The 23,816-nt window shown below is 33.3% G+C and overlaps 1 protein-coding gene across 5 annotated transcripts in view; it reads right to left on the bottom strand.

Moving 5' to 3' along the window:
- The window catches only part of TSGA10 (testis specific 10), a 151,245-nt gene that overhangs the window by 4,850 nt on the left and 122,579 nt on the right, over positions 1–23,816 (bottom strand). For all 5 annotated transcript variants that reach the window (XM_029937176.1, XM_029937178.1, XM_029937175.1 and 2 more), the window contains 4 exons: positions 23,220–23,429; positions 6,140–6,342; positions 4,294–4,398; positions 3,978–4,127 (listed from right to left, as the gene is read on the bottom strand). In XM_029937176.1, the coding sequence (XP_029793036.1) occupies positions 3,978–4,127; positions 4,294–4,398; positions 6,140–6,342; positions 23,220–23,429 (668 nt within the window). The remainder of the gene's footprint in view (positions 1–3,977; positions 4,128–4,293; positions 4,399–6,139; positions 6,343–23,219; positions 23,430–23,816) is intronic.

Below are 23,816 nucleotides of genomic sequence, written 5' to 3'. Positions count from 1 at the left end.
GGGGAAGAGCACTGGGAGTTGTATGGAAGCCAATTTGACAATAAATTATATTTTAAAAAAAGAAATGACAATGGGATATAACGATTGATACAGAGGAAATTTTAAAATTTATAAGGTACAGCATTTGTTACTTCTGTGAAAATAAATTGAAAAACAAAGGAAATTAATAATTTTTAGACAAAAAGAATAGAGATAGAAAGTTTAAAACAACTTAAAAAGAAAAAAGCAAACAGAAAAATTTATCAAGGAAGTATATGACCCCCCCCCACAAAAAACCCAAGGCTGTGTGATTTCACAGGTGAACCCAACAAAATCCTTACAGATCAGATAGATAATCACAAACTACACTGTTTCAAAGCATAGTAAATGAAAAACTCTCAAATTCCTTTTCTGAAGCAAATATAAAATTGATATCTAAACTTGGTAAGATAGCACAAAGAAAAACTTACAGACCAATATCACTTATAAATATTAATACACAAATCTAAAATAAAATATTAGTGGACATTAAGAATACACTAAAACCAACCAGGGTTTATACCACAAATTCAAAGATAGTTCAATATTTGAAAATCTTTTAATATAATTCTCATATTAATAGTTCTAAAGAGGAAAACCATATCTCCATAGAAGCTGAAAAAACACCCATTCCTAAATAAAATAATTTTGAGAAAATAAAAATGGGTGGTTATCATCAGACATTTACACCTCAATCCTAAAGCCAGCATCTTATACTTATTTGACAAAGCCTAGAAGCATTCCCACTTAAGGTAAGAATTAAAACAAAGATGTCCATTTTCTCCACTACCATTTATCACTATTCTGAAGACACTAGCTAATGCTAATTCAAGAGATTGTATACTAGTGATTCAAGAGATAAAAATAGGAAAAGAAGATAAAATGATCTCTTTTTTTGCAGAGGACATGATAATATACTTGGAATCTTCTAAAAAATAAATGACAAAACTGAATGAAACAATAAAAAAAATAGCAAGGTAACATAATAATAAATTAATGTGTAAAAATACCATTTTTGAAGATACAATGAATGAGGGGGAAAACCTAAAGATATAATAATTAGGAATAAACTTAATAAGAAATGTTCAAAACCTATATAAAGAAAACTACAAGTCATTCTTGAATGACACAAAGTGAGTTTGAACAAACAGAAAGACATCTCTTTCTTGGTTAGGACATCTCAACATTATCAAGATATCAGTTCTCCACAAATTAATTTATAAATTTAATGTGATTCTAATAAAAGTTCCAAGGTTTTATTTTTAATGGAGCTAGACAAATCCACCCCAAATTTCATATGGAAAATAAACTCACAAGAAAATGTAGGTAAACACTTAAAAGGAAGAGCTCTTATAAGCACCAGCCCATTGGTATGCTGGAGCTGGCTCACAGCTGATTGTAAATATTCAGAAATTTTGTGAGCTCCTGGTTAAACCAGCTTGGTAGCTTGAAACTGTCAACTACACTTCAAGAAAAAAAGAAAGAAAGAAACTGGCCACAGTGGGAAGATGTACACTACTGAAACTGGCAAATGCTACAAGTTAGGGCTTCTCTCTCCTCTTCTTTGGAGAGCCAGTTTACTAGCAAACCATCAGACTGCCCCCCCCAGTTAAAAATATTATAAAAGCTCTATAATTAAAATAGTGTGGGACTGTAACATAACTAGACCCAAAGGAATAGAATCACTGGAGCAAAATCTTTTCTTGAGACTACTGGTTGGTCATTTGGAAAAGGTAAAAAATAAACTCTAAATGGATCAGAAATCTAAATGTAAAAAGTAAAACCTATATATATGTAAAACAATGATTTCTTCTATTATCTATTATCTATGTGAGTATAAGGAAAGATTTTTCTAACTACAAACAGAAATGTGGATGCATTAAAATACATTTAAAATTGATTACATAAAAATAACTATTTTTCCATGGGGAAAATAGTATATGTAAAATCAAAAGAAAGGGGCAAAATAGAAGAAAATATTTGCAACTTTAGCATTGATAAAGGGCTAATTTCTTACATTTATTAAAAAATTTTTAACAAAAAAACCCATTAGAAAAATGGGCAAATGAATAGATAACTCAAAAACAAGAGCTATAAAACAGCCCTTAAACATATGAAAAGATATTCAAATTCACTCATAAAAAGAGAAATGCAAATTAAAACTAGACTGAAGTACCATTTCTTACCCACCATACTGGTAAAAATTCAAGAACTTGACAGTATACTCTGCTGGTGAGCTGTGGGCAAACAGGCACCCTCACACATATCCAGTGGGAGTGCAAAATAGACAACCCCTATAGAGGAAAACTTGACACTATTTAAGAAAACTCTATGCATACACATTTACCCCTTAACCCAGAAATCCTAATTCTAGAATTTTATCCTATAGATACACCTCCACCAATACAAAAATACATTTGGATAAGATTATTCATTAGAATCTTATTTGTAATTGCAAATTGCTGAAAACTACCTAAATGTCCAAATGTAGGTTTGCATAATTATGGTACATCCATACAAGGGAATACTATGCAGCTATAGAAAGGAATGAGAAAAAACACTATGAACTAATATGGAGTGACTTCTAGATGAAGAGAGAAAAGCAAAGTATGAAGAAGCATATATAGTAAGCTACCTTTTGCATATAAGAAGAAAAATAAAAATATACCTGAATGTTATTATCATAAGACCGTAAAGGAATATGGAGGACATGGGATGGAAGGCATACAGGAAAAAGTAACACTTATCTGAATATTACTTTTTGCAGAGTTTTGACTTTTAAAAGCATATTAGCCGACATTTTCAAACATAAAATTAAATCAAGGGAAAAATAGGAAATGGAAAAGTGAAAAAATGATGGCAAATTGAAATAAATGAATCTAATGTTATTTCAACTGTATACTATAATAACAGCAAAAGAGGGAAAAAAGTTAATTCAAGTAATTTATCAACTCAGTATTTGAGTATATGCCCTTAAGATTTGTGCAAAGCAATGTGAAGACAGGAATTACAAATGGATCCTGAACTTTCAAGTTGGTCTGTTTATTGTAGTGACATAGGTGAAGAAAATATGAAACTATCTTAGAGGCATTCTGGGATTGAGCAAATGAGTATGTGCATATTGTTGAGTAAACATGCTGATGTTGAGCCAGGGTTCTTACTACAGAGGAAAGAACACACAAATACAAACTGGAAAAGTGGAAGGAAAACATCTAGGAGGATGGTTTGGAACTGGAGGCACTGGTTATGCTTTTAAAATGTTCGTGTGTGTGAGTGTGCACATGCATGCATTTGTGTGCGAGTGTGCACATGTGTGAGTGTGTACGTGCATGTGTGTGCATGCACGTGTGTGTGTGCATACATCTATGGAGAGAAGGAATACGTGCAAGAGTGAGTACATGGGACAGCAAACATGTTGTCTCAAACACATCGAAAGTAAAATTTTAACAACGAGTATGGCTAAAAGGTAGATAACTGTTCTCCATATTATTTTCTTTTTACAACTTCTTATAAGTTTGAATTTATTTCAAAAAACAAATGTTTTTACAAAATTTGTGACATATTGGAATATACCTAAAATATTCTCCTCTGAAAAATAAACTACTTTCCTACTTTCCTATAAGTATTTTATTTGCTATAATCATTAAACAAAATTTTATTAATAAAGTATATGAAAAAGTATGTTTTGGAATAAAAAGAAAATTAGATTAAAATATATAATTTATGTAAACATTAGATAGAATGAAGATCTTTCATTTTAGCAAATTTATATAAAAGTAATTATCAAAATATTTTATTTTTATGTCTATATACCTATGTATATTATTATGTTTATATGTCTATATTACCTATGGAGTTGTTTTCAAATAACAGAATTAATGATAGATTGTTTTCGAGCTTCCTCACTCCCTCAAGTATTGCTATATGGTCCCCAAAGAATGGATCTTTAAACTACATACTCTTCTAATGATCGATCAAGGCCTCGATCAGGAGATCGATGGTGAGCACGTTCTGGTGAGTGACATTTTGTATTTGGCTTCATTGTAGGACTCAAATGATAAGCGTTGCTTGAGTAATTCTGGCGACGAAGTTCTTGCACGGCCCTCTCCCTAAAGCAAAATAAGGGGCTTTTAAACTTTATATCGAATGACGTTATTAATACTGTCATAAAACTGTAGTTCAGTTTATACTTTAAAAGATAGCCATCATGAAATTACCAAAATCTGTTATCTAAAAAAGTGCTTTCCAGACTGAACACTGCAGAGACAAACTTACCTTTCAAAGCGCTCGGTCCCTAGTTGTCGTTTGGTAATGTCTAAATCAGCTTCCAGTTGTGTTACAACATTTCTGAACTGGGCCACGTCTCTACTCTGGATGGCCCTGTTTAAAAAAAACATGAGTGACAACTGATTAAACTTAAAATACGGCAAGGACTTCTAGAGTGCATTAAACCATATTGGCAATGACTTCTCAGCTGAACCAAGCCGAACTGTGCTTATTATGGATAAATTAGTATATCTAAACTTTGCCAATTTTAGATGTAGTAAATATGAAAGCAGCCTACTTGAAAAGCTTAAGCTGTCTCAGTCCCATTCAATTAGTTAAGCCTTCTGTATCAGTTTCCCTATGTTTAGATGGAATAATGTTACCTATTACCTATCTACATTATCTATTTTTTAAAATGCTTTAAAGTATTATATGCAAAGTAGTACTACAATTAATCATCAACACCATGATTACTTTAGTCTAATATATACATTTATTAAATCAACCAAGTGCTTTATATATACTTATAATGAAATTTGATTTCCAAACTGTTAAAAACATAAAATCTTTTCACTTTAACAGGATTTTCCTTAGGGGTAAACTGCCTCAAAAACCCTGTCATTAGGCACACTGTCATAAGGAAGATGATGAAAAAAATGAATGCTGCTAAAACAGAATGTACCCCTAACGGTGGGGGTTTGGGCATATTTCACTAAGGCCAATTTCCATATATCAGCCTGAGAAAGTGATCCTGCAGAACCAGCTGAATCCCAGCTGTGGTGACGGAAAAGAGTGACTCACAGCTGCCATAACCTGCAAACAGTTTCTCAAGGAAACTGGCCCTGGCTTTGCAGCCTTTGCTCAGTCAGAGGCTCCTATGAGTGACTGATTCCTGAGACCATGATTCCTATCCTTTCCCAGGTCCCATGCTCAGATGGGAGGGCAGACTTGAGGCTGGATGAAAAAGTTTATAGGTGGGACATAAGAATAGAAGCAAAGGTCCCCATCAGTTTTTAGGAGTCAGCAAGTTTAGTAATAAAACATTCACTATACAGGGAGGCATTTCTACTGAACCTTCCAGCTAAGGGTCTTGTAATAAGATCCTAATGGTGCTATGAACGCCTTTGAAAAATAAAAATAAAATTAAAAAAATTTTTAAAGGCCAAGAGATGCCTGAGTGGCTCAGTGGGTAAGTGTCTGACTTTGACTCAGGTCATGATCTCAAGTTCATGAGTTCCAGCCCTGCATTGGGCTCAGAGCCTGGAGCCTGCTTCAGATTCTGTGCCTCCTTCTCTCTCTGCCCCTCTCCTGCTCATGCTGTCTCTCCCTTTCTCTCAAAAATAAATTTAAAAAAGTTTTAAGCCAAAATCAGTACTCTAAGTAAGATCTTCAATATTCTATGAAAGCAAGAGTTCTTCCAGGTACCCAGTATAAACTTATAAGTACATAAGGAAATACAATGTGACAAGTCTCAGGACTAGGTAACAATAATGGTACCACGTGGGTCCATAAATAGAAAAATGCTTCTGGTTTCCTAAGTGCTTAATTTTTTCTAAGAACTTGTTATAATATTTCTAAAAGGTAATATTTTAGGTCAGACATTCTATTATATCCAAAGCTCTGTTGGAAATAACTGAGATGGTTAAATTTAACTTTAGATACATTTAGATAAACATATAATAGAAATGAGTAATAAATCTTAGGCAAATCACAATGTTTCTAGTCCTCAGTTTAACTGACGGCAAAAGATGGGCACTAAATTGTCTAAATTCCAGCTTTAAAATTCTACAACCCTATAAAGTATCAAAATTATTTAAAATATGACTTTATGCTATTATATTGTTAAGCAACTCACATTTTATTTTCTGCCAAACAAAGGTGTTCTTTAAGAAGCTGGATTTCCGATTCTTTTTCTTGAAGCGCTATCTGAGACTGATATTCTTTGTCTCGATTGGCCACCAGCAAAGCTTCTAGATTCTGCATGGAGATTCTCTCATTTGTCATCTGACTCCTGAGGAGTTCTATTTCAGAGCGAGCAGAATCTAACTCATTCTCCATCTGTACAATAAGAGGAAGATATCCGTACTTATTCCCATTCATTCATTAAACTGATTATCAGAGACATAAAATTTCTGTATTATGTTATAAATTGACAACCCCTTTTAATTTCTTAATTAGAATTTATGTCCTCCTTCTTACCAAATACACACAAAGTATCACTCTCTCCAACTCTCTGATCCTATCAAAAATTTATTAAAGACTATTAATCCCAAACTGCAAACAATTTCCATTTCCTATGTTGATATTTCTTTATATAACTCTGCAAGACTGACAGGGTGATATACATGACTACTGGTTTGTCCTGAGTTAGTTATAAACACCTAACTACCTTATAGAATGTTATTGTACCTCATAGTTAAGAAAGACAAGGAATAACTGCACATTCTGTCTTTTGCAAAAGCCTGCATTTTTTGAAGGTTATCTTGAGCCTCAAAAATGCTCTGTAAGCCAAATGTTTCTTCAAAAGAAGACCAGACCTCGATAGTTAGAAAAAAAGTATTCCTTATCTCATAATGCAGATTATAATAAATCATACATGTATTTTAAAAATTAAATGTGAAAAAATAAAACTCTAAGAAAAAAGAATTTAATAAAAATGAAATTACTGGAAGAGGGGTGGACAGGTAGGGGAAGAACTTTCTAGACTAGATAAAATTTAAAATGATGACCATATTAAAAATAAACATATTGATTATAAACCTAACCAAAATTTACAAGGAAACAACTGGAAAAATATAAACTCAGTTTGTATGGTAACAAACGGTAGCTACACTTGAGGTGAGCACAGCATCACCTATGCCCTTATTGAATCACTACGTTGTACACCTGAAACTAATGTAACATTGTGGGTCAACTATACTCAAGTTTTTAAAAAATTTTAAAAAGAAACTCAAATAAAATGGTTAATATCTTACTACTAAAAGGAACTCATACAAATTGATGAAAAATATGAACTAATGATATGAACAGATGATTTATAAAATACAGCTCATTAGTAAACATGTGGGGGGAAAAAACTACCCTTACTAATATTCAAGTGAGTATAAATTGAAACAAGACGCTATTTTTAGTATAGGTTTCTTAGTCTTATACTACTGACATTTTGGGGTGGATAAGCATTTGGTGTAGGGTGCCTTATGCACTGTAGGATATTTAGCGGCATCCTTGGCCTCTACTCACTAGAGGCTGGTAGCTATCTTCCCCCCACGTTATGACAATCAAAAATATCTCCAGTATTGCTAAATGGCCACAGGGGAGCAAAATCTCTTTCAGATGAACCACTGTTTTAGTTTATCAAATTGGCAAATTCTATAGTGTGTATTGGTTAACATTAAAATGGGCAACGGCATGACACCTGGGTGGCTCAGTCAGTTGAGCATCTGACTCTTGATTTCAGCTCAAATCCCAGGGTCATGGGATTGAGCTTTGTGTAGAGCTCTGCACTGAGCATAGAGCCTGCTTGAGATTCTCTCCCCCCACCACCTCTTTGTCCCTTCCACCCCTCTCTCCGACTTATGCACGCACTCTCTCTTTCTCTAAAGAGAAAAAAAAATTGAATGGGCAATGGCAAGTTCATACACTTTGCTAGCAGGAATACAAAATGAAGCATGACTTTTTTATTGTAATATAATTTACATACCATACAACTCACCCATTTAAAAGGTACAATTCTAATTAATTAATTAATTAATTAATTAAAGGTACGATTCAATTGGATTTTTTCAAGTTTTTATTTAAATTATAGTTAACGTATGGTGTAATATTGGTTTCAGGAGTAGAATTTAGTTACTCATAACTTAAGTAGAACACCCACTGATCATTACAAACAAGTGTCCTCATTAAAACCCATCACACATGTAGCCCATCCTCCTCCCACCTCCTCTCCAGCAACCCTGTTTGTTTTCTACAGTTAAGAGTCTCTTATGGCTTGTTTCCTTCTTCTCTCTCCCCCCCCTGCCATGTTTATCTGTTTTGTTTCTTCAGTTCCACATGAGTGGAATACATGGTATTTGTCTTTCTCTGAGTTATTTTGCTTAGCATAATATACCCTAGCTCCATCCACATCATTGCAAATGGCAAGATTTCATTCTTTTTTATGACTGAGTAATATTGACACCGAAAAAAAAGTATGTGACAAAGTACAGCATCTGTTCTTGATAAAAGCCTCAACAGAGTAGAGATAGAGGGAACATACCTCAACATCATAAAGGCCAATTACAAAAGACCCACAGATAATACTATCCTCAATAAGGAAAAACAGAGCTTTTCCTATATGGCCAGGAACAAGACCAAGATTTTCTCTCTCACTACTGTTATTTAACACAATACTGGAAATTCTAGCATTAGCAATTAGATAAAAAGAAACGAAAGACATCCAAATCAGCAAGGAAGAATTCAAACTTTCACTATTCACAGACAACATGATGCTCTATATAGAAAATCCATAAAACTCCACCAAAACCTGCTAGAATTGATACATGGATTCAGTAAAGTCACAGGATACAAAATCAATGTACAGAAATCCATTGCATTTCTTTTTCTTTTTTTTAATAGTTTATTGTCAAATTGGTTTCCATATAACACCCAGTGCTTCTCCCCACAAGTGCCCCCCACCATGACCATCACCCCTCTCTCCCACCCCCTCCCCTTCAGTCCATGGTTCGTTTTCAGTATTCAGTAGTCTCCCTTGATCTGTGTCCCTCACTCCACTGCATTTCTAAACACCAATAATGAAGCAGCAGAAAAAGAAATCAAGGAATCATTCTCATTTACAACTGCACTAAAACCCATAAGATACTTAGGAATAAACCTAAACAAATAGGTAAAAATTTATATGTTGAAAACTATAGAACACTTATGAAAGAAATTGAAGGAGACACAGAGAAATGTAAAAACATTCCATGCCTGTGGAACATAAGAGAAATATTATTCAAATGTCTGTATTACCCCCTCAAATCTACATGATCTCTATCAAAATAATACCAGAATTTTTCACATAGCTAGAACAAATCTGAAATATGTATGGAACAACAAATGACCTCGAATAGCCAAAGCAATCTTGAAAAAGTAAAGAAAAGCTGGCAGCATCACAATTCTGGACTTCAAGCTATATTACAAAGCTGTATGCATCAAGATGGTACAGTACTAGCACAAAAACAGACACATAGATCAATGGAACAAAATAGAAAACCCAGAAATGGACCCACAACTATATGGTCAACTAATTTTTGACAAAGCAGGAAAGAATATCCAATGGAAAAAATAATTGTTTCTAATATATTAACAGAGTTGTGCAAACATGCCCCAATCTCATACGCTATAACTTTTTCATCATCCTAAAATGGAACTCAGTAATGATTAGCAGTCACTCTGCACCCACCCTACCTACTGCAGCACCATCCCTACACAGTCCACAATCTACTTTCTGGCTCTATAATCTGCCTTCTTTTAGACATTTCAAATAAATGGAATAACATAATATATATATGTGGTCATTTGTGATTTGTTTCCTTTACCTAGGATAATGTTTTCAAGGATCATCCATGTTACAGCAGGTATCCGTACTTCATTCCTTTTGTTGCCAAATAATATTTGCTTGCATAGGTGTAGGAGCATAAGAGTTATTTTGGCTAGTATAAATAATGATGCTAAGAACATCTGTATATAAATTTTGGAGTGGATGGACCTGTATTTTCATTCCTTTTTGATATACAGGATTAAAGTTTCTGGGCTTTATGGTAATTCTATTTTTAAAAATTTGAAAACTGCCAAAATATTTTCCAAAGTGAACAATCTTATATTCCCAATAGCAATGTATGAATTTTGAATGCTCCAAATTCTTTATATCTTTACCAATACCTGTTATTGTTTTTTAAATTATTTTTATAACCATCCTAGTGCTTGTGAAATGGTATAGTTTTGATTTGCATTTCTCTGTTAATGATATTGCATACTTTTTCATATACTTATTGGCTATTTATGTATCTTCTAGAGAAATGTCTATTGAGATCCTTTGCCCATTTTTTTACTTAATAAGTTGCAAGAGTTCTTTATATTTTCTAGATATGATTCTCTTATATGTATGTTTTCTAATTTTTAACCATTCTGTGCATTATATTTTTAATTTATTGATGATATTATTTGGAGCACAAAAGTTTTTATTTTGATGCTATAATCCATCTTAAATTAATTTTTATACATGTTATGTGATAGGAATCCAAGTTCATTCTTCTCCATGCAGATGTTCAGTTGTCCCAGTACCACAAATGTAAGAGTTTATTTTTGGATTGTCAATTCTATTCCACTGACTTATATGTCTTTCTTTATGCTAGTATTGTACTATCTTGATTACCGTAGTTTTGTAGCGAGTTTTGAAATTGGGAAGTGTTAGTTCTCTAATTTTGATATTTTTCAAGATTTCACTTGAACTTCCATATTAATTTTGTATCATCTTATCAACTTCTACAAAGAAACCAGCTGGGATTCTGATAGGTATTGTTTAAATCTGTAGATTACTTTGGGGTAGTATTACCTTTTTAACAGTTTTTAGACATCTAATCCATGAATACGGGTTGTCTGTTTATTTAGGTCCTCTTTAATTTTTTTAGCAATGTTTTCTAGTTTTGTAAAGTACAAGTTTTGCGCAACCTTTGTTAAATTAATTCCTAAGTATTATCTCCTCTTGATGCAATCCCATCTGATTGTTTTCATTTCATTTTTTGATTTTTCATTGCTAATATATAGAAATATAATTGATTATTGTACACCGATCTTATATCCTGCAACCTTGATGGACTCATTTATTAATTTTAGGTTTTTGAGCAGACCCCTTGTGATTTTTCATATCAAAGATAGTGTTACCTGTGAATAAAGATAGTTTTACTTCTTTACCAATCTGGATGCCATTTATTTCTTTTTCTTGCCTAACTGCCCAGGTTAGCACCTCTAGTGCAATGGTGATTTAGAAGAGGTGAGGACGGCATTCTTATCTTGATACTGACAGGGAAAGGGGAAAGCATTCAGTCTTTCAACATTAAGTATGACATTAACTCAGGGATTTAATTTAAAAAAAACAAAATTCATCTTTAAACATTGGAAGAATTTATACCTAAAGCTATCTGGGTCTATAGGTTTCTTTATGGAAGTTTCAAAATTACTAACTCAATCAAATTACTTGTTATAGATATATTTAGATTTTCTATTTTTTCTTAAGTCAGTTTCAGTACTTTCTGTCTTTCTGGGAATTTACTGACTTCACCTAAATTATGTAATTTAGTTGCTCATAACATTCCTTTATAATCCTTTTATTTTCTGTATGATTAGTGGTGATGTCCCCTTTTGATTCCTGGTTTTCGAAATTTGACTTGTCCCTCTCAGACTAACACTCATTCTAAAGTTTTATCAATTTTGTTGATATTGTGAAAGAACAACCTTTTGTGTTTTTTTATATTTTCTATTGTTTTCCTATCTTGTTTTTTATTAATTCCTGCTCTAATCTTTATAATTTCTTTCATGCTCCTTTCTTTAGATTTAGTTTGCTTCTCTTTTTCCAGTGTCCTAAATGAAAGCTTAGGTTAGTGACTTGTGATCTTTTTTTTTTAAGTATAGACATTTACAGGTATAATTTCCCTGTATAATTGATTAAGTCGGCATCTTAAAAATTTGGGCACATTGTGTTTTCATTTACATTTATCTCAGAGTAATTTCTCTTTTCTTTGTGATTCTTCTTTGACTTACTGATATTGGGGAGTGTGTTGTTCAGTTTCCATTTACTTGTGAATTTCCCAAATTTCCTTCTTTTATTGATTCCTAATCATTGTATTCTGGCAGGAGAATATGATTTGAATTCTTTAAAAATTTTTGATGTTTTTATTTATTTTTGAGAGAGACAGAGCATGAGTGGGGAAGAGGCAGAGAGAAAGAGACACAGAATCTGAAGCAGTCTCCAGGCTCTGAGCAGTCAGCACAGAGCCCAATGTGGGGCTTGAACTCACAAGTTGTGAGATCATGACCTGAGCCAAAGATGGAGACTTAACCAACTGAGCCACCTAGGTGCCCATGATTTGACTCCTTTTAAACTTATTGAGGCTTGTTTTATGGCCTAATACAAGGACTATCCTGAAGGATCATTCATGTGTGGTTGAGAAAACTCTGTATTATACTGTTGTTAACATAGATATCTGTTAATTCTAGTTTGATTTTAGTTTTGTTGGAGTCTTCCATTTCCTTGATGTTCTGTCTAGTTGCTTTCTTCTTTATTGAGAGTGCTGTATTGAAGTTTCCAACTATTATTGTTGAACTGTTTACTTCCAGATAAATATAGAAATATTATTCTTATATAACTCTATTTCCTCCTCCCTTCTTTAGTGGCATTAGTATTTTACATGTTACATCTATATGTCATAAGTCCCATAATATATTGTTATAATTACTTTTAATTAATATATCTTTTAAATAAGTTGATAGAATAAAAGAGAACAAGTATATATAGTCAGACTTAACAGATAAAGGAATCAAACCAGCTAATCTAATATTTTAGTTCAAATAACTATAAATATTTTCATATATAAGTAAATATTTTAGTTCAAAGAACTAAAGGAAACCATATTTAAAGAAGTAAAGGAATGTACGATGACAATGTCTCATCAATAGAGCATAATAAGGATATAGAAATTATAAACTGTTCTCAAAGGCAGTTTCTTTTACTTGCTTTATTTACCTGTGGATGAGTCACACTTTCCTGTTTCTTTGAAAATCAAATTGTTGAAAATTGGACATTTAAGATACCATTTTATAATAACTCTGAACACTGATCCTCCCACCTCAGGGCTTACTGTGGTCAGTACTTCCTCTTGCCCTCCCTCTCTCCTTCAGACAGTTTCTATGAAGTATATTTCCCTTGCAGTGTACAGCTTCTGATGTTGCTTCTCAAGGTATGTACACAATCGTTTTGACTCATTTGCCATCAGTATGTTCATAGTCTCTCAAAACCATTCTCTTGGGATGACAGTGGATTTAGCCAGGCTACTTTACTGTTCCTGATCGTCTTGTATTAAGTTTCTAGTTGGTCAGCTTCTATTGGTATCATCCAAATGTTAGCCTCTCTTAATTGCTGGCTGACTACTCTATTGATTTTGACAATGGTCTAGGGGTATAAATTCCTTTACAGTCTGATGCAATTAAATTTGAATCCTTTGCAGGGCAGTTTTGGATGTCTTTAATGCTTGCTCTGACTCCATAAGAGGTCCTTTTAGCTATCACTTTCCATGATTATTTATTAAACTTCTAAGTAGCTTATTGTTTTGCTTCTTATTTTCATTAAGTTACCAGTTCTATTTTAAAAACTTTCATTTCATGACTAATTGCTGAAATCCTTAGGATGAACAGGATAATGCAACAGCTGCCCTCTTGAGTTTAGGTGTTGCTCCTTCATAGAATCCATGCCTGAATCTGTGGTATACAACTTTTACATGGCTCAGGGGACTGGTCCCAGTGGTACTTCATCCTTCAGCCTTTATACTACAGTTATACTTTCTCTTCTACTTGGCAGGGAAGCCACATTTGCCACATCAACTTCTAAAAGTGGTAGGCCTTGAGGTGGAATTTAAGGAAAGGTATTAAGCAGGCTGTGTTTTAGCTTATGGGCAAGTAATAAATTATATCATGTATCTTGAAAGTATCATAGATAAGCTGCTAAATTACAATTGCCACTTCAGAGAGCTGTGAAATTAGGTGATTAACTAGTTGGTACCTAACCTTCTAATTTCTGTATAAGTCTAATTACATGAAATAGAAGTGGGGGTTTTGATTTTTTACTTTGCTTTTCTGTTTGGAGTATCATTGAAACTACTGTATTGTAAATGACGGAAAATAATTGCATATGTTAAAAAAATAAATTGTATAAAATAAATAAATAAATAAATAAAAGTGGTAGGCCTTAGAATCACAGAAGCAGCACATGTACATCTTCTTGCCATGCTTTCCAAATGATTGACATTCCCCACATCAACTCACATCTGTGGTGGAGACCAAAGAGGAAGCACTTCTGCTTCATAATGTTCAGAAGCTTCTGCCCAGCAGAGTACCACTGATTTCTTCTTAACTGTGTATCATCACTTTCTGAAAGCTCTCTGGCTATATAATGCCCAAATTTCCACTTCTGGGAATACATCTTAAGAATATAATGCAAAATGTGACAAAGGTTTTATGCAACAAAATAATTATTATGTTGTTTTATATAAAATTGAAAATCTGAAAATTTTTATTGCCCAGCAATAGGAAATAGTGAAAAGTCGAATAACCAATTGTAATATGCCACTATTGTAAATATGTAAAGAACATAAAAATTTGGCTAGGAAAAGCAAAGGGCTAAAAGGAAATAAAACAAAATATTTATTACAGGAGACTGGTTATCATTCTAGTTTTAGGTTCTGAAATCCACTATAACCTTAGATGATGATTACACTTTTAAAAATCTTTTGTTTCATCAGTTAGCAAGTTCGACTGTTAAAAATCTTTTGTTTCACTAAAAAGTATATGAGATTTTCCAGAGCATTTTTTATATTATTGTGAAGGAAATCATCCATAACACAATTATTAATTAAAGAACATTAAAAGAAGGTATTTCGAATTCATGTTCTTAACATTCCTCTTGAGAAGAGTTAGATAAGAGAGAGATATACTATATTTATTTGGAAAATAGAAAACTAACACATGGGTGAATTGGTATGGTATATATATCTTAGTATTGGGGAATATCTTCAAAATGATGTGACCACCAATTGAACTATGAGCTAGACCTAGACGTTCAAAGGTTCCTTCCCCCCTCCCCTGTCCTTGAAATGTGGGTTCCTCTTGCCTCCTCCACTCCCAGAGGCTACTCCAAGGACATAGCCTTGAGATAGCCATAGATGATACTGAAAACACCCACACAGTATACATGACTGAGTCAAGTTTGGGCCTCTTTATGTGCTTTAATGATTTGGTAGATTCATCTTGCTGCTGATCAAGACAAACTTCATACGTAAGTTCCTTTTGCTAACAAAACTGCCACCTCTCAACTGCAGTGGTCTGCCTCTTTTTTGGTCTCTTCCTGCCCTCTGAGTACAGGAATTATTTTCAAATTACACCTGGGGAGCTTCCAGAAGGGTTATCAACAACACTCAATAAATATATTTTTTAAAGCAAAGGAAGCGAGCACCTGCATGGCTCAGTTGGTTATGTGGCTGACTTTGGCTCAGATCATGATCTCAGTCTGTGAGTTTGAGCTATGTGTCAGGCTCTGTGCTGACAGCTCAGAGCCTGAAGCCTACTTCAGATTCTATGTCTCCTTCTCTCTGCCGCTGTTCCCTCTCTCTTTCTCTCTCAAAAACTAAACATTAAAAAATTTGTTTAAATATATAAAGCAAAGAAAACTAAGACTGTAAAAGATTCTAAAATTCCTAATTCTAGTGCTGTAAATAAATTTCATTGGAGAATGAAGAAAAAGAAGATACAGATCTTTTTCCCCTAACCTCTCCTTTTCTCATTTAAACTTATCTGAGTGATTATAGAAATTACTAGCTCAATGTTCAAAAGTCAATCAGTATAAGTAATCATAACAGGCTAAAGAAAAAAATCATACAAGTATATTAATGTGGAGAAAGCAATTGACAAAAATTCAATACTTATTTATAATAAAGGCTCTCAGAAATACAGGAAGAATGAAACTTCCTTAACTTGATAAAAAGCAAAAGCATACTTAATGGTAAAAGACTGAATGCTTTTCCCCTAAGATTGGAAGCGAGGACTTTCACCACTCTTCTTCAACATAGCACTAAAGTACTAACCAGTGTAAAAAGGCAAGAAGAGGGATAAAGATTGAACATGAAGAAATAAAATCCCTGTTTTCAGATAACATGCTTGTCTATATATAAAATTTCAAGGAATCTACAGAAAAACTCCTAGAACTAGGAAGTGAGTTCAGCAAGGTCAGAGAATATAACAAAAACATTTTTAAATCAATACTTCTATATACTTGCAATGAGCATATTGATAGCAAAATTAAAACTATAGTACCACTTACAGTAGTTCAAGAAAGGGAAATCCTTTGTATTCTATATTTGTAAACCTGACAGGTACAGGACAACAGGTACAGAAGTCACATGCTGAAAACTATGCTCAGCTAATAAAAGAAATCAAAGAAGATCTAAATAAGATATACCATGTTCATTGATAGGAAGGCTCAACATAGTAAGGATGTCAGTTCTTCCTAGGGTTAATATGATTCCTATCAAAACCCCACCAAGATTTTTTGTGTGAAAATAGACAGACTACTCTAAAATTTATATGGAAAGGCAAGGAGATGAAAATAGTTAAGACAATTTTGAAAAAGCATAATAAAGTAGAGAAAATCATCCTACCTGAGACTTATATAGCTATAGTAACCAAAACTGTGTGGTATTGGAGCAGACAGATACATAGACAAATGTAAAAGAATAGAAAACCAAGAAGTACACCTACTCAGATATGTCCAAATGATTTTTCACAAATATAAAAAAATCAATTTAATGGAGGATGGAATTCTTTTTCAACAAAGGTACCAAAACAATTGAATAGGCAAAAAATAAACTTTGATGAAAACCTCACACCTTATGTAGCAATTGACTCAAAATGGATCATGGTATTAAGTGTGAAACATAAAACTGTCACATTTTTAGAATAAATCCTAGGAAAAATCTTTGGGGTTGAGAGCTGTGCAAAGAATTTTTAGACTTAAAACCAAAAATATAATTCATAAAAGGAAAATTGATAAACTGCACATCATCAAAACCTAAACTTTTGCTTTGAGAAAGACCTTGAGAAGATGAAAACACAAGCCACACAATGTGACAAAATATTTGCCAACCACATATCTGATAAAGGACCAGTATCTAAAATATGTAAAGAACTCTTAATACTCAACATTAAAAAGGCAAACAATCCAATGATGCAAAAAAGATGTTTCACCGAAGAAGATATATAGAGGGCAAATAATCACATAAAAATATGTTCTACCTCGTTAATTTCGTGGAAATGCAACTAGACCAGCGTACAGCACCATACACATAGCAGAATGGTTAAAATAAAAAATACTGACACCACCAAATGCTGACAAAGATGTGGAAAAATTGGTCATTCACACATTGTTGGTGGGAATGTAAAATTTTAAACAGTTTGGCACTTTCTTAAAAATGAATCATGCCAACTACCATATGATCCCAAAACTGCATTCCTAGGCATTTATAGAGAAACGAAGACTGAGTTTCACACAAAAACATAAAGACAATGTTTACAATTGTTTTACTTGTAAGATCCAAAAACTGGAAATAACCCAGGTGTTCTTCAATGGATAATTAAACAAACTGTGTTACACCCATAAAATGGAATACTGCTTAGCAATGAAAAGGAATGAACTACTAGTATATGCAACAACCTAGATAAATCTTCAAGAATTATGCTGAGTGAAAAAATCAAATCCCCAAAGGTTACATACCATATGATTCTATTTATATAACATTATTAAAGTGACAAAATTATAGAAATGGAGACTAGATTACTGGTTGCTATGAGTTAAGGAGGGGTTCGGGTTAGGAGGGAAGAGGACAGGGTTGCACAAGGGCAACACAATGGATCCTATGATGGAAATGTTCTACACTCTGCCTAATTCAATGTCAACATCCTGGTTGTGATATTATATAATAGTTTTGCAAGAGGTTACCATTGGGGGAACCAGGTAAAGGACACTTTGTGTTATTTCTTACAAATACATGTGAATCTACAATTACCTCAAAATTAAAATTTAATTTAGACAAAATCATTTGGGTGTCCCCTATATGCATAGTACAGCTGATGAAATATAAAGGTTCTTACACTTGAAATTATAGCTTATTATGTAATGTATAAACATATATACATAAATAATTAAATTTCAAGGCAAAGAATTTTAAGTTTTTTAAATTTTTATTTATTTTTGAGAGACAGAGACAGAGTATGAGTAGGAGGGGCAGAGAGAGAGGGAGACAGAATCAGAAGCAGGCTCCAGGCTCTGAGCTGTCAACACAGAGCCCAATGTGGGGCTCGAACTCACAAACCACAAGATCATGACCTGAGCTGAAGTTGGATGCTTAACCCACTGAGCCACCCAGGCACCACAAAGCCAAAAAAGTTACATTTTAGTTAATATAGAGTGCAATATTGGTTTCAGAAGTAGAATTCAATGATGCATCACTTGCAGTCAACACCCAGTGTTCATCACAAGTGCCCTTCTTAATACCCACCATCCATCTAACCCATCTTCCACCTCCCTCCATCAACCCTCATTTTGTTCTCCTGTTTAGATTCTCTGTGGTTTGTTTTCATCTCTCCTCCCACCCCTTACCATATGTTCATCTGTTTTGTTTCATAATTCCACACGGGTGAGATTATATGATATTTGTCTTTCTCTGATTATTTCACTTAGCATAAGACATTCTAGCTTCATCCATGTCATTCCAAATGGCAAGATTTCACGCCTTTTGATGGCTGAGTAATATTTCATTGTGTGTGTGTGTGTGTGTGTATATATATATATATATATATATATATATATATATATATATATATATATATTCATCAGTTGATGGACATTTGGGCTTTTTCATAGTTTGGCTATTGCTAATAATGCCGCTATAAATTCTTGTGCCCCTTCTAATCTGTAATTTTTACCCATTGGGTAAATACCTAATAGTACAATTACTGGATTATAGGGTAGCTCTATTTTTAGTTTTTTGAGGAAATCCATAATGTTCTCCAGAGTGACTGCACCAGTTTGCATTCCCACCAACAGTGCAAGAGGGTTCCCTTTTTTCCACATCCTCACTAACATGTGTTGTTTCTTGTGTTGTTAATTTTAGCCATTTTGAGAGGTGTAATGTAGTATCTCATCATAGTTTTTATTTGTATTTCCCTAATGATGAGTTATGTTGAGCATCTTCTCATTTTCTGTTAGCCATCTGGATGTCATCTTTGAAAAGTGTCTATTCATGTCTTCTGCCCATTTTTTAAGAGGGTTGCTTGTGGATACGTTCTTTATAGATTTTGGATACAGGTCAGGAGTATTTTAAAATACAATTAGGGGGCACCTATGTGGCTCAGTGGGTTAAGCACTGGACTCGATTTCGGCTCAGGTCATGATCTCACAGTTCGCAAGTTTGAGCCCTGTGCTTTCTGTATGGAGCCTGCTTAGGATTCTCTCTCTCCCTCTCTTCCTGCCACTCCCCTGCTAGTGTGTGTTCTTTTTCTCTCGAAATAAATATATAAACATTAAAAAATACAGTTAGACTTAGCCTGGCCATGTTGCATCCATTAGGATAGCTATTATCATAAACAGAAGAAAAAAAACTAAAACATAACCAGTGTTGGCAAGGATGTAGAGAAACCAGAACCCATGTAAACTGTTGGTGGGAATGTAAAATGGTATAGTCATTGTAGAAAAGAGAACAAAATTTCCTTAAAAAGTTAAAAATATAATTGCCATATGATCCAGAAATCCAGTTTTGTATATAAATACAAAATAACTGAAAGAAAGGCCTTGAAGATATATTTGTACACTCATGAGCATAGCAGCATTATGGAAGCAATCCAAGAGTCTATTGAATGATGAGCAAGATGTAGTATATTCATACAATAGAATATTATTCAGTGTTATAAAGGAACAAAATTCTGTAATATGCTACAACATTGATATACCTTGAGAAGATTATGCTAAGTGAAATAAGTCACAAAAAGACAAATACTGTATGAATCCACTTATATGAGGCACTAAAAATATGAGTAGTAAAAATCATAAAGAGAAAGCATAATGATGGTTTCCAGGGGCTTGGGAAAGGGGAGAATACAGGTTTATTATTTAATAGGTACAGAGTTTCATATTAACAAGATGAAAAGATATGGGCATGGACAGTGGTGATGGCTGCACAACAGTATGAATGTATTTAGTACCACTGAACTGTAGACTTAAAAATGGTTAAGACAAAAGGTTATGTGTATTTTAACACAATAAAAGAAAAAATAGAAAAAAACTATGAGAATAGTAAAGAAGCTATAAAACTTGAAGTAAACATCCTTAAAATGTATAAAATTAATATAAATCACTTTCAACTTTATATACTGTTGTACTTCTAAGGGCAAAGATTTTAAAGCTTAAAGAAAATTATTGGACTATACTTAGTCATAATATAGTATTATTTTAAGAAACTTTGGGATAATATTTTCTGGTGTTTCATCTTAATACTGTTTCAGTTGTAATGACATGTATTAGTTTTCCAATTTGAAAACAGCAAGTACAACATTTTTAAAGAAAAAGTTAAGGATATATCATTTAAATTTTTACAGTGAGAATCTATTCATGAGTTACTTTCATCATTAAAAATTTCTTTCTTGCTGTGAGGTGCCTGGGTGTCTCAGTCAGTTAAGAATCTAACTTCAGCTTAGGTCATGATCTCACGGTTCATGGGTTCAAGCCCCACATCAGGCTCTGTGGTGACAGCTCAGAGCCTGGAGCCTGCTTCAGATTCTGTGTCTCCCTCTCTTTCTGCCCTTACTCTGCTCACATCCTGTCTCTGTCTCTCAAAAATGAATAAATGTTAAAAAAATTTTTTTAAGTTCTTGCTGAAATAAAAAATAACTTAAAGGAAGAGTTAGAAAATTCTTACATATACCACTTAGTTAATAAAATATTTACAGCGGATTCCTAGAGAAACCAAGAGACTCATGATTCTCAAATCCATCATATCCTCTTCACAAACAGGAGACTGACAAAATTTAAAAATGGGAGCCTGTAAAGATGACCCAAATTTGTCAACTTTTTTAAAGCTTTCATTTAAATTCCAGTTAGTCAACATACAATGTAATATTAGTTTCAGGTATGTGATACAGCAATTCAACACTTATGTACACCTGATGCTCATCAAAACAAGTGGACTCTTTAATCACCATCACCTATTTAACCCTTCCCCCCAACCACCTTTCTCTGGTAACTATCAGTTTGTTCTCTATAGTTAAGAGTCTGTTTCTTGGTTTGTCTCTTTTTTCCCTTTGCTCATTTGTTTCTTAAATTCCACAGTAATTGAAATAATACGGTATTTGTCTTTTTCTTACTGACTTATTTCACTTAGTATAATACTCTGTAGCTCCATCCATGTCATGGCAAATGGCAAAATTTCATTCTTCTTTATGACTGAGTAATATTCCATTGTGTAAATATACCACATCTTTATCCATTCTTTAGTCAGTGGACACTTGGGCTGTTTCCAAAATTTGGCTATTGTAGATAATGTTGCTATAAATATCAGGATGCATGTATCCTTTTGAATTAGTATTTTTGTATTCTTTGGGTACATTCAATTACACTATACAACTTGTATACATATCCTCTTAGGATCTGGGCTCTGACTATCTCTTTAGATACATCTCCAGTCACTTTCACCTGTGAATGCTACAATGGCCATTGCAAATCATTTACTAGTCACTCAAGAATTCATTTATTTTTTTAAAGTTTTTTATTTATTTTGAGAGAGACAGCACAAGTAGGGGAGGGGCAGAGAGAGACAGAGAGAGAGAGAGAGAGAGAGAGAGAAAGAGAGGGAGAGAATCTCAAGCAGGCTCCACACTATCAGCACAGAGCCCAATGTGGGGCTCAAACCCACGAAGTCGTGAGATGATGACCTGAGCTGAAATCAAGAGTCAGACACTTAACCAACTGAGCAACCCAGGTGCCCCAAGAATTCATTTATAACTCCACACTGTTGTCTATATCGCTGCTCCCTCTGAATGGGTGCTTTATCCCTTCTGAGCTCAGTAGTACATCTTTGTGAACTCCTCCCTGACATCCATAGGCCAATTAGAAATTCCCCTACTAAAACCTTGAATATTTTTTACTAGTATAATATTCAAACAAATAATTTGTATATAAATACTGGGAAGTCCTCAGGAGCAAAGGCCTGTCTCTATTTTTCTTTTCTTTTCTTTTCTTTCCTTTTCTTTTTTTTTCTTTTCTTTCCTTCCTTCCTTCCTTTTCTTCTTCTTTTTTTGATGACACATTATGTTATATTAGTTTAAAAAGTACAACATAGTGGATCAATAACTCTTTATGTTATGGAATGCTCACCACAAGTGCAGTTACCATTTATCATCATGACTACTATTACAATACCATTGACTATATTCCCTATGCTATACCTTTTATCCATATGACTTATTAATCCATAACTGGAAGCCTGTATCTCCTACTCTCCTTCACCCATTTTGCCCATTATTCCACTCCTTGCCTCTGGCAGACATCATTTTGTTTCTGTATTTATGGGTCATATTATTCATTTGTTTTGTTTTATAGATTCCACATATAAGTGAAGTCATATGGCATCTGTCTTTGATATATTTCACTTAGCATAATATCCTCTAGATCTATCCATGTTTTGAATCTTAAATTCACGGTGGCAAACACAATGTCCATGGATACAATCAACTGAATTATAGCTTAAAAGAACCTGGCCAGTTAAATAAATTTAGCTTAAAAGAATATAATTTAGCTGAATAAATTCCAACCTCATAGTTCTTTGCTGATTTCTATGTCAATGTGTTTTATAATCCTTCTGGCTAAAAGTAGATACATACTCAAAGGAAAAGTTTCTGTTACTTCTTGAATTGTTGGAATACAGTTGTCAGAAATTAATCTCTTGGACTTTAGAAATAAAAATCTAAATTTGATAGACATGGATTGATATAATATTTTATAAAAAATAATTTGTTTTTCTAAAATTATGGTAATTTTATAATAGCAATAGTATTAAAAGAACCACTTAAAATGTATTACATACCATTTCTATTTCTTGATCTTTAGCAATCAGCTGCCGATTCAGAAGTTCTTTGCTTGAGTCAAGTTTAATACAAAGTTCCCTTGTAGAAGATAAATCTGCAAGAGCAGATACTTTTTCAAACTGAACCTTCTGAAGTTCCTCTTCCATCTTTACAAGAGATTTGTGTAAGGTAGAAATCTGGGATTTATAAGACCTTTCTGCATTTAAGTGCTGCAAGGACAAAATTATTATATATATACATAATGGGTATTTACATATATATAGGTTTTTTTACTTTAAAAAACATAGAAAACAAAGTGGGGGAAATCTTTTGATAGTGCACTTATATTATAAAAACTTTATACAATATAGGTGATAATAGTATATACAAAACACCCTGGAAAGATAAATACAGCTTTCAAATGTCTGTACACAAAATCCATGAGGTAAGGTGGTCAACTGGCATTTTTTTAATGTGTTTAGAAAACAAGCTTTTCTACTTAAAAGTCTCAACCCTGAAGCCATTTACAATACATACATGTTTGGTCTGTAGTTCTATTTTTGCTACAGTTTCAATTATTCTATAAGATAAATATTATTGTTGTTAAAGAGAAAACA

The sequence above is a fragment of the Suricata suricatta genome, chromosome 4, assembly GCF_006229205.1.
Source record: "Suricata suricatta isolate VVHF042 chromosome 4, meerkat_22Aug2017_6uvM2_HiC, whole genome shotgun sequence".
NCBI lineage: Eukaryota > Metazoa > Chordata > Mammalia > Carnivora > Herpestidae > Suricata > Suricata suricatta.
This window is presented reverse-complemented; position numbering and strand designations above follow the sequence as displayed.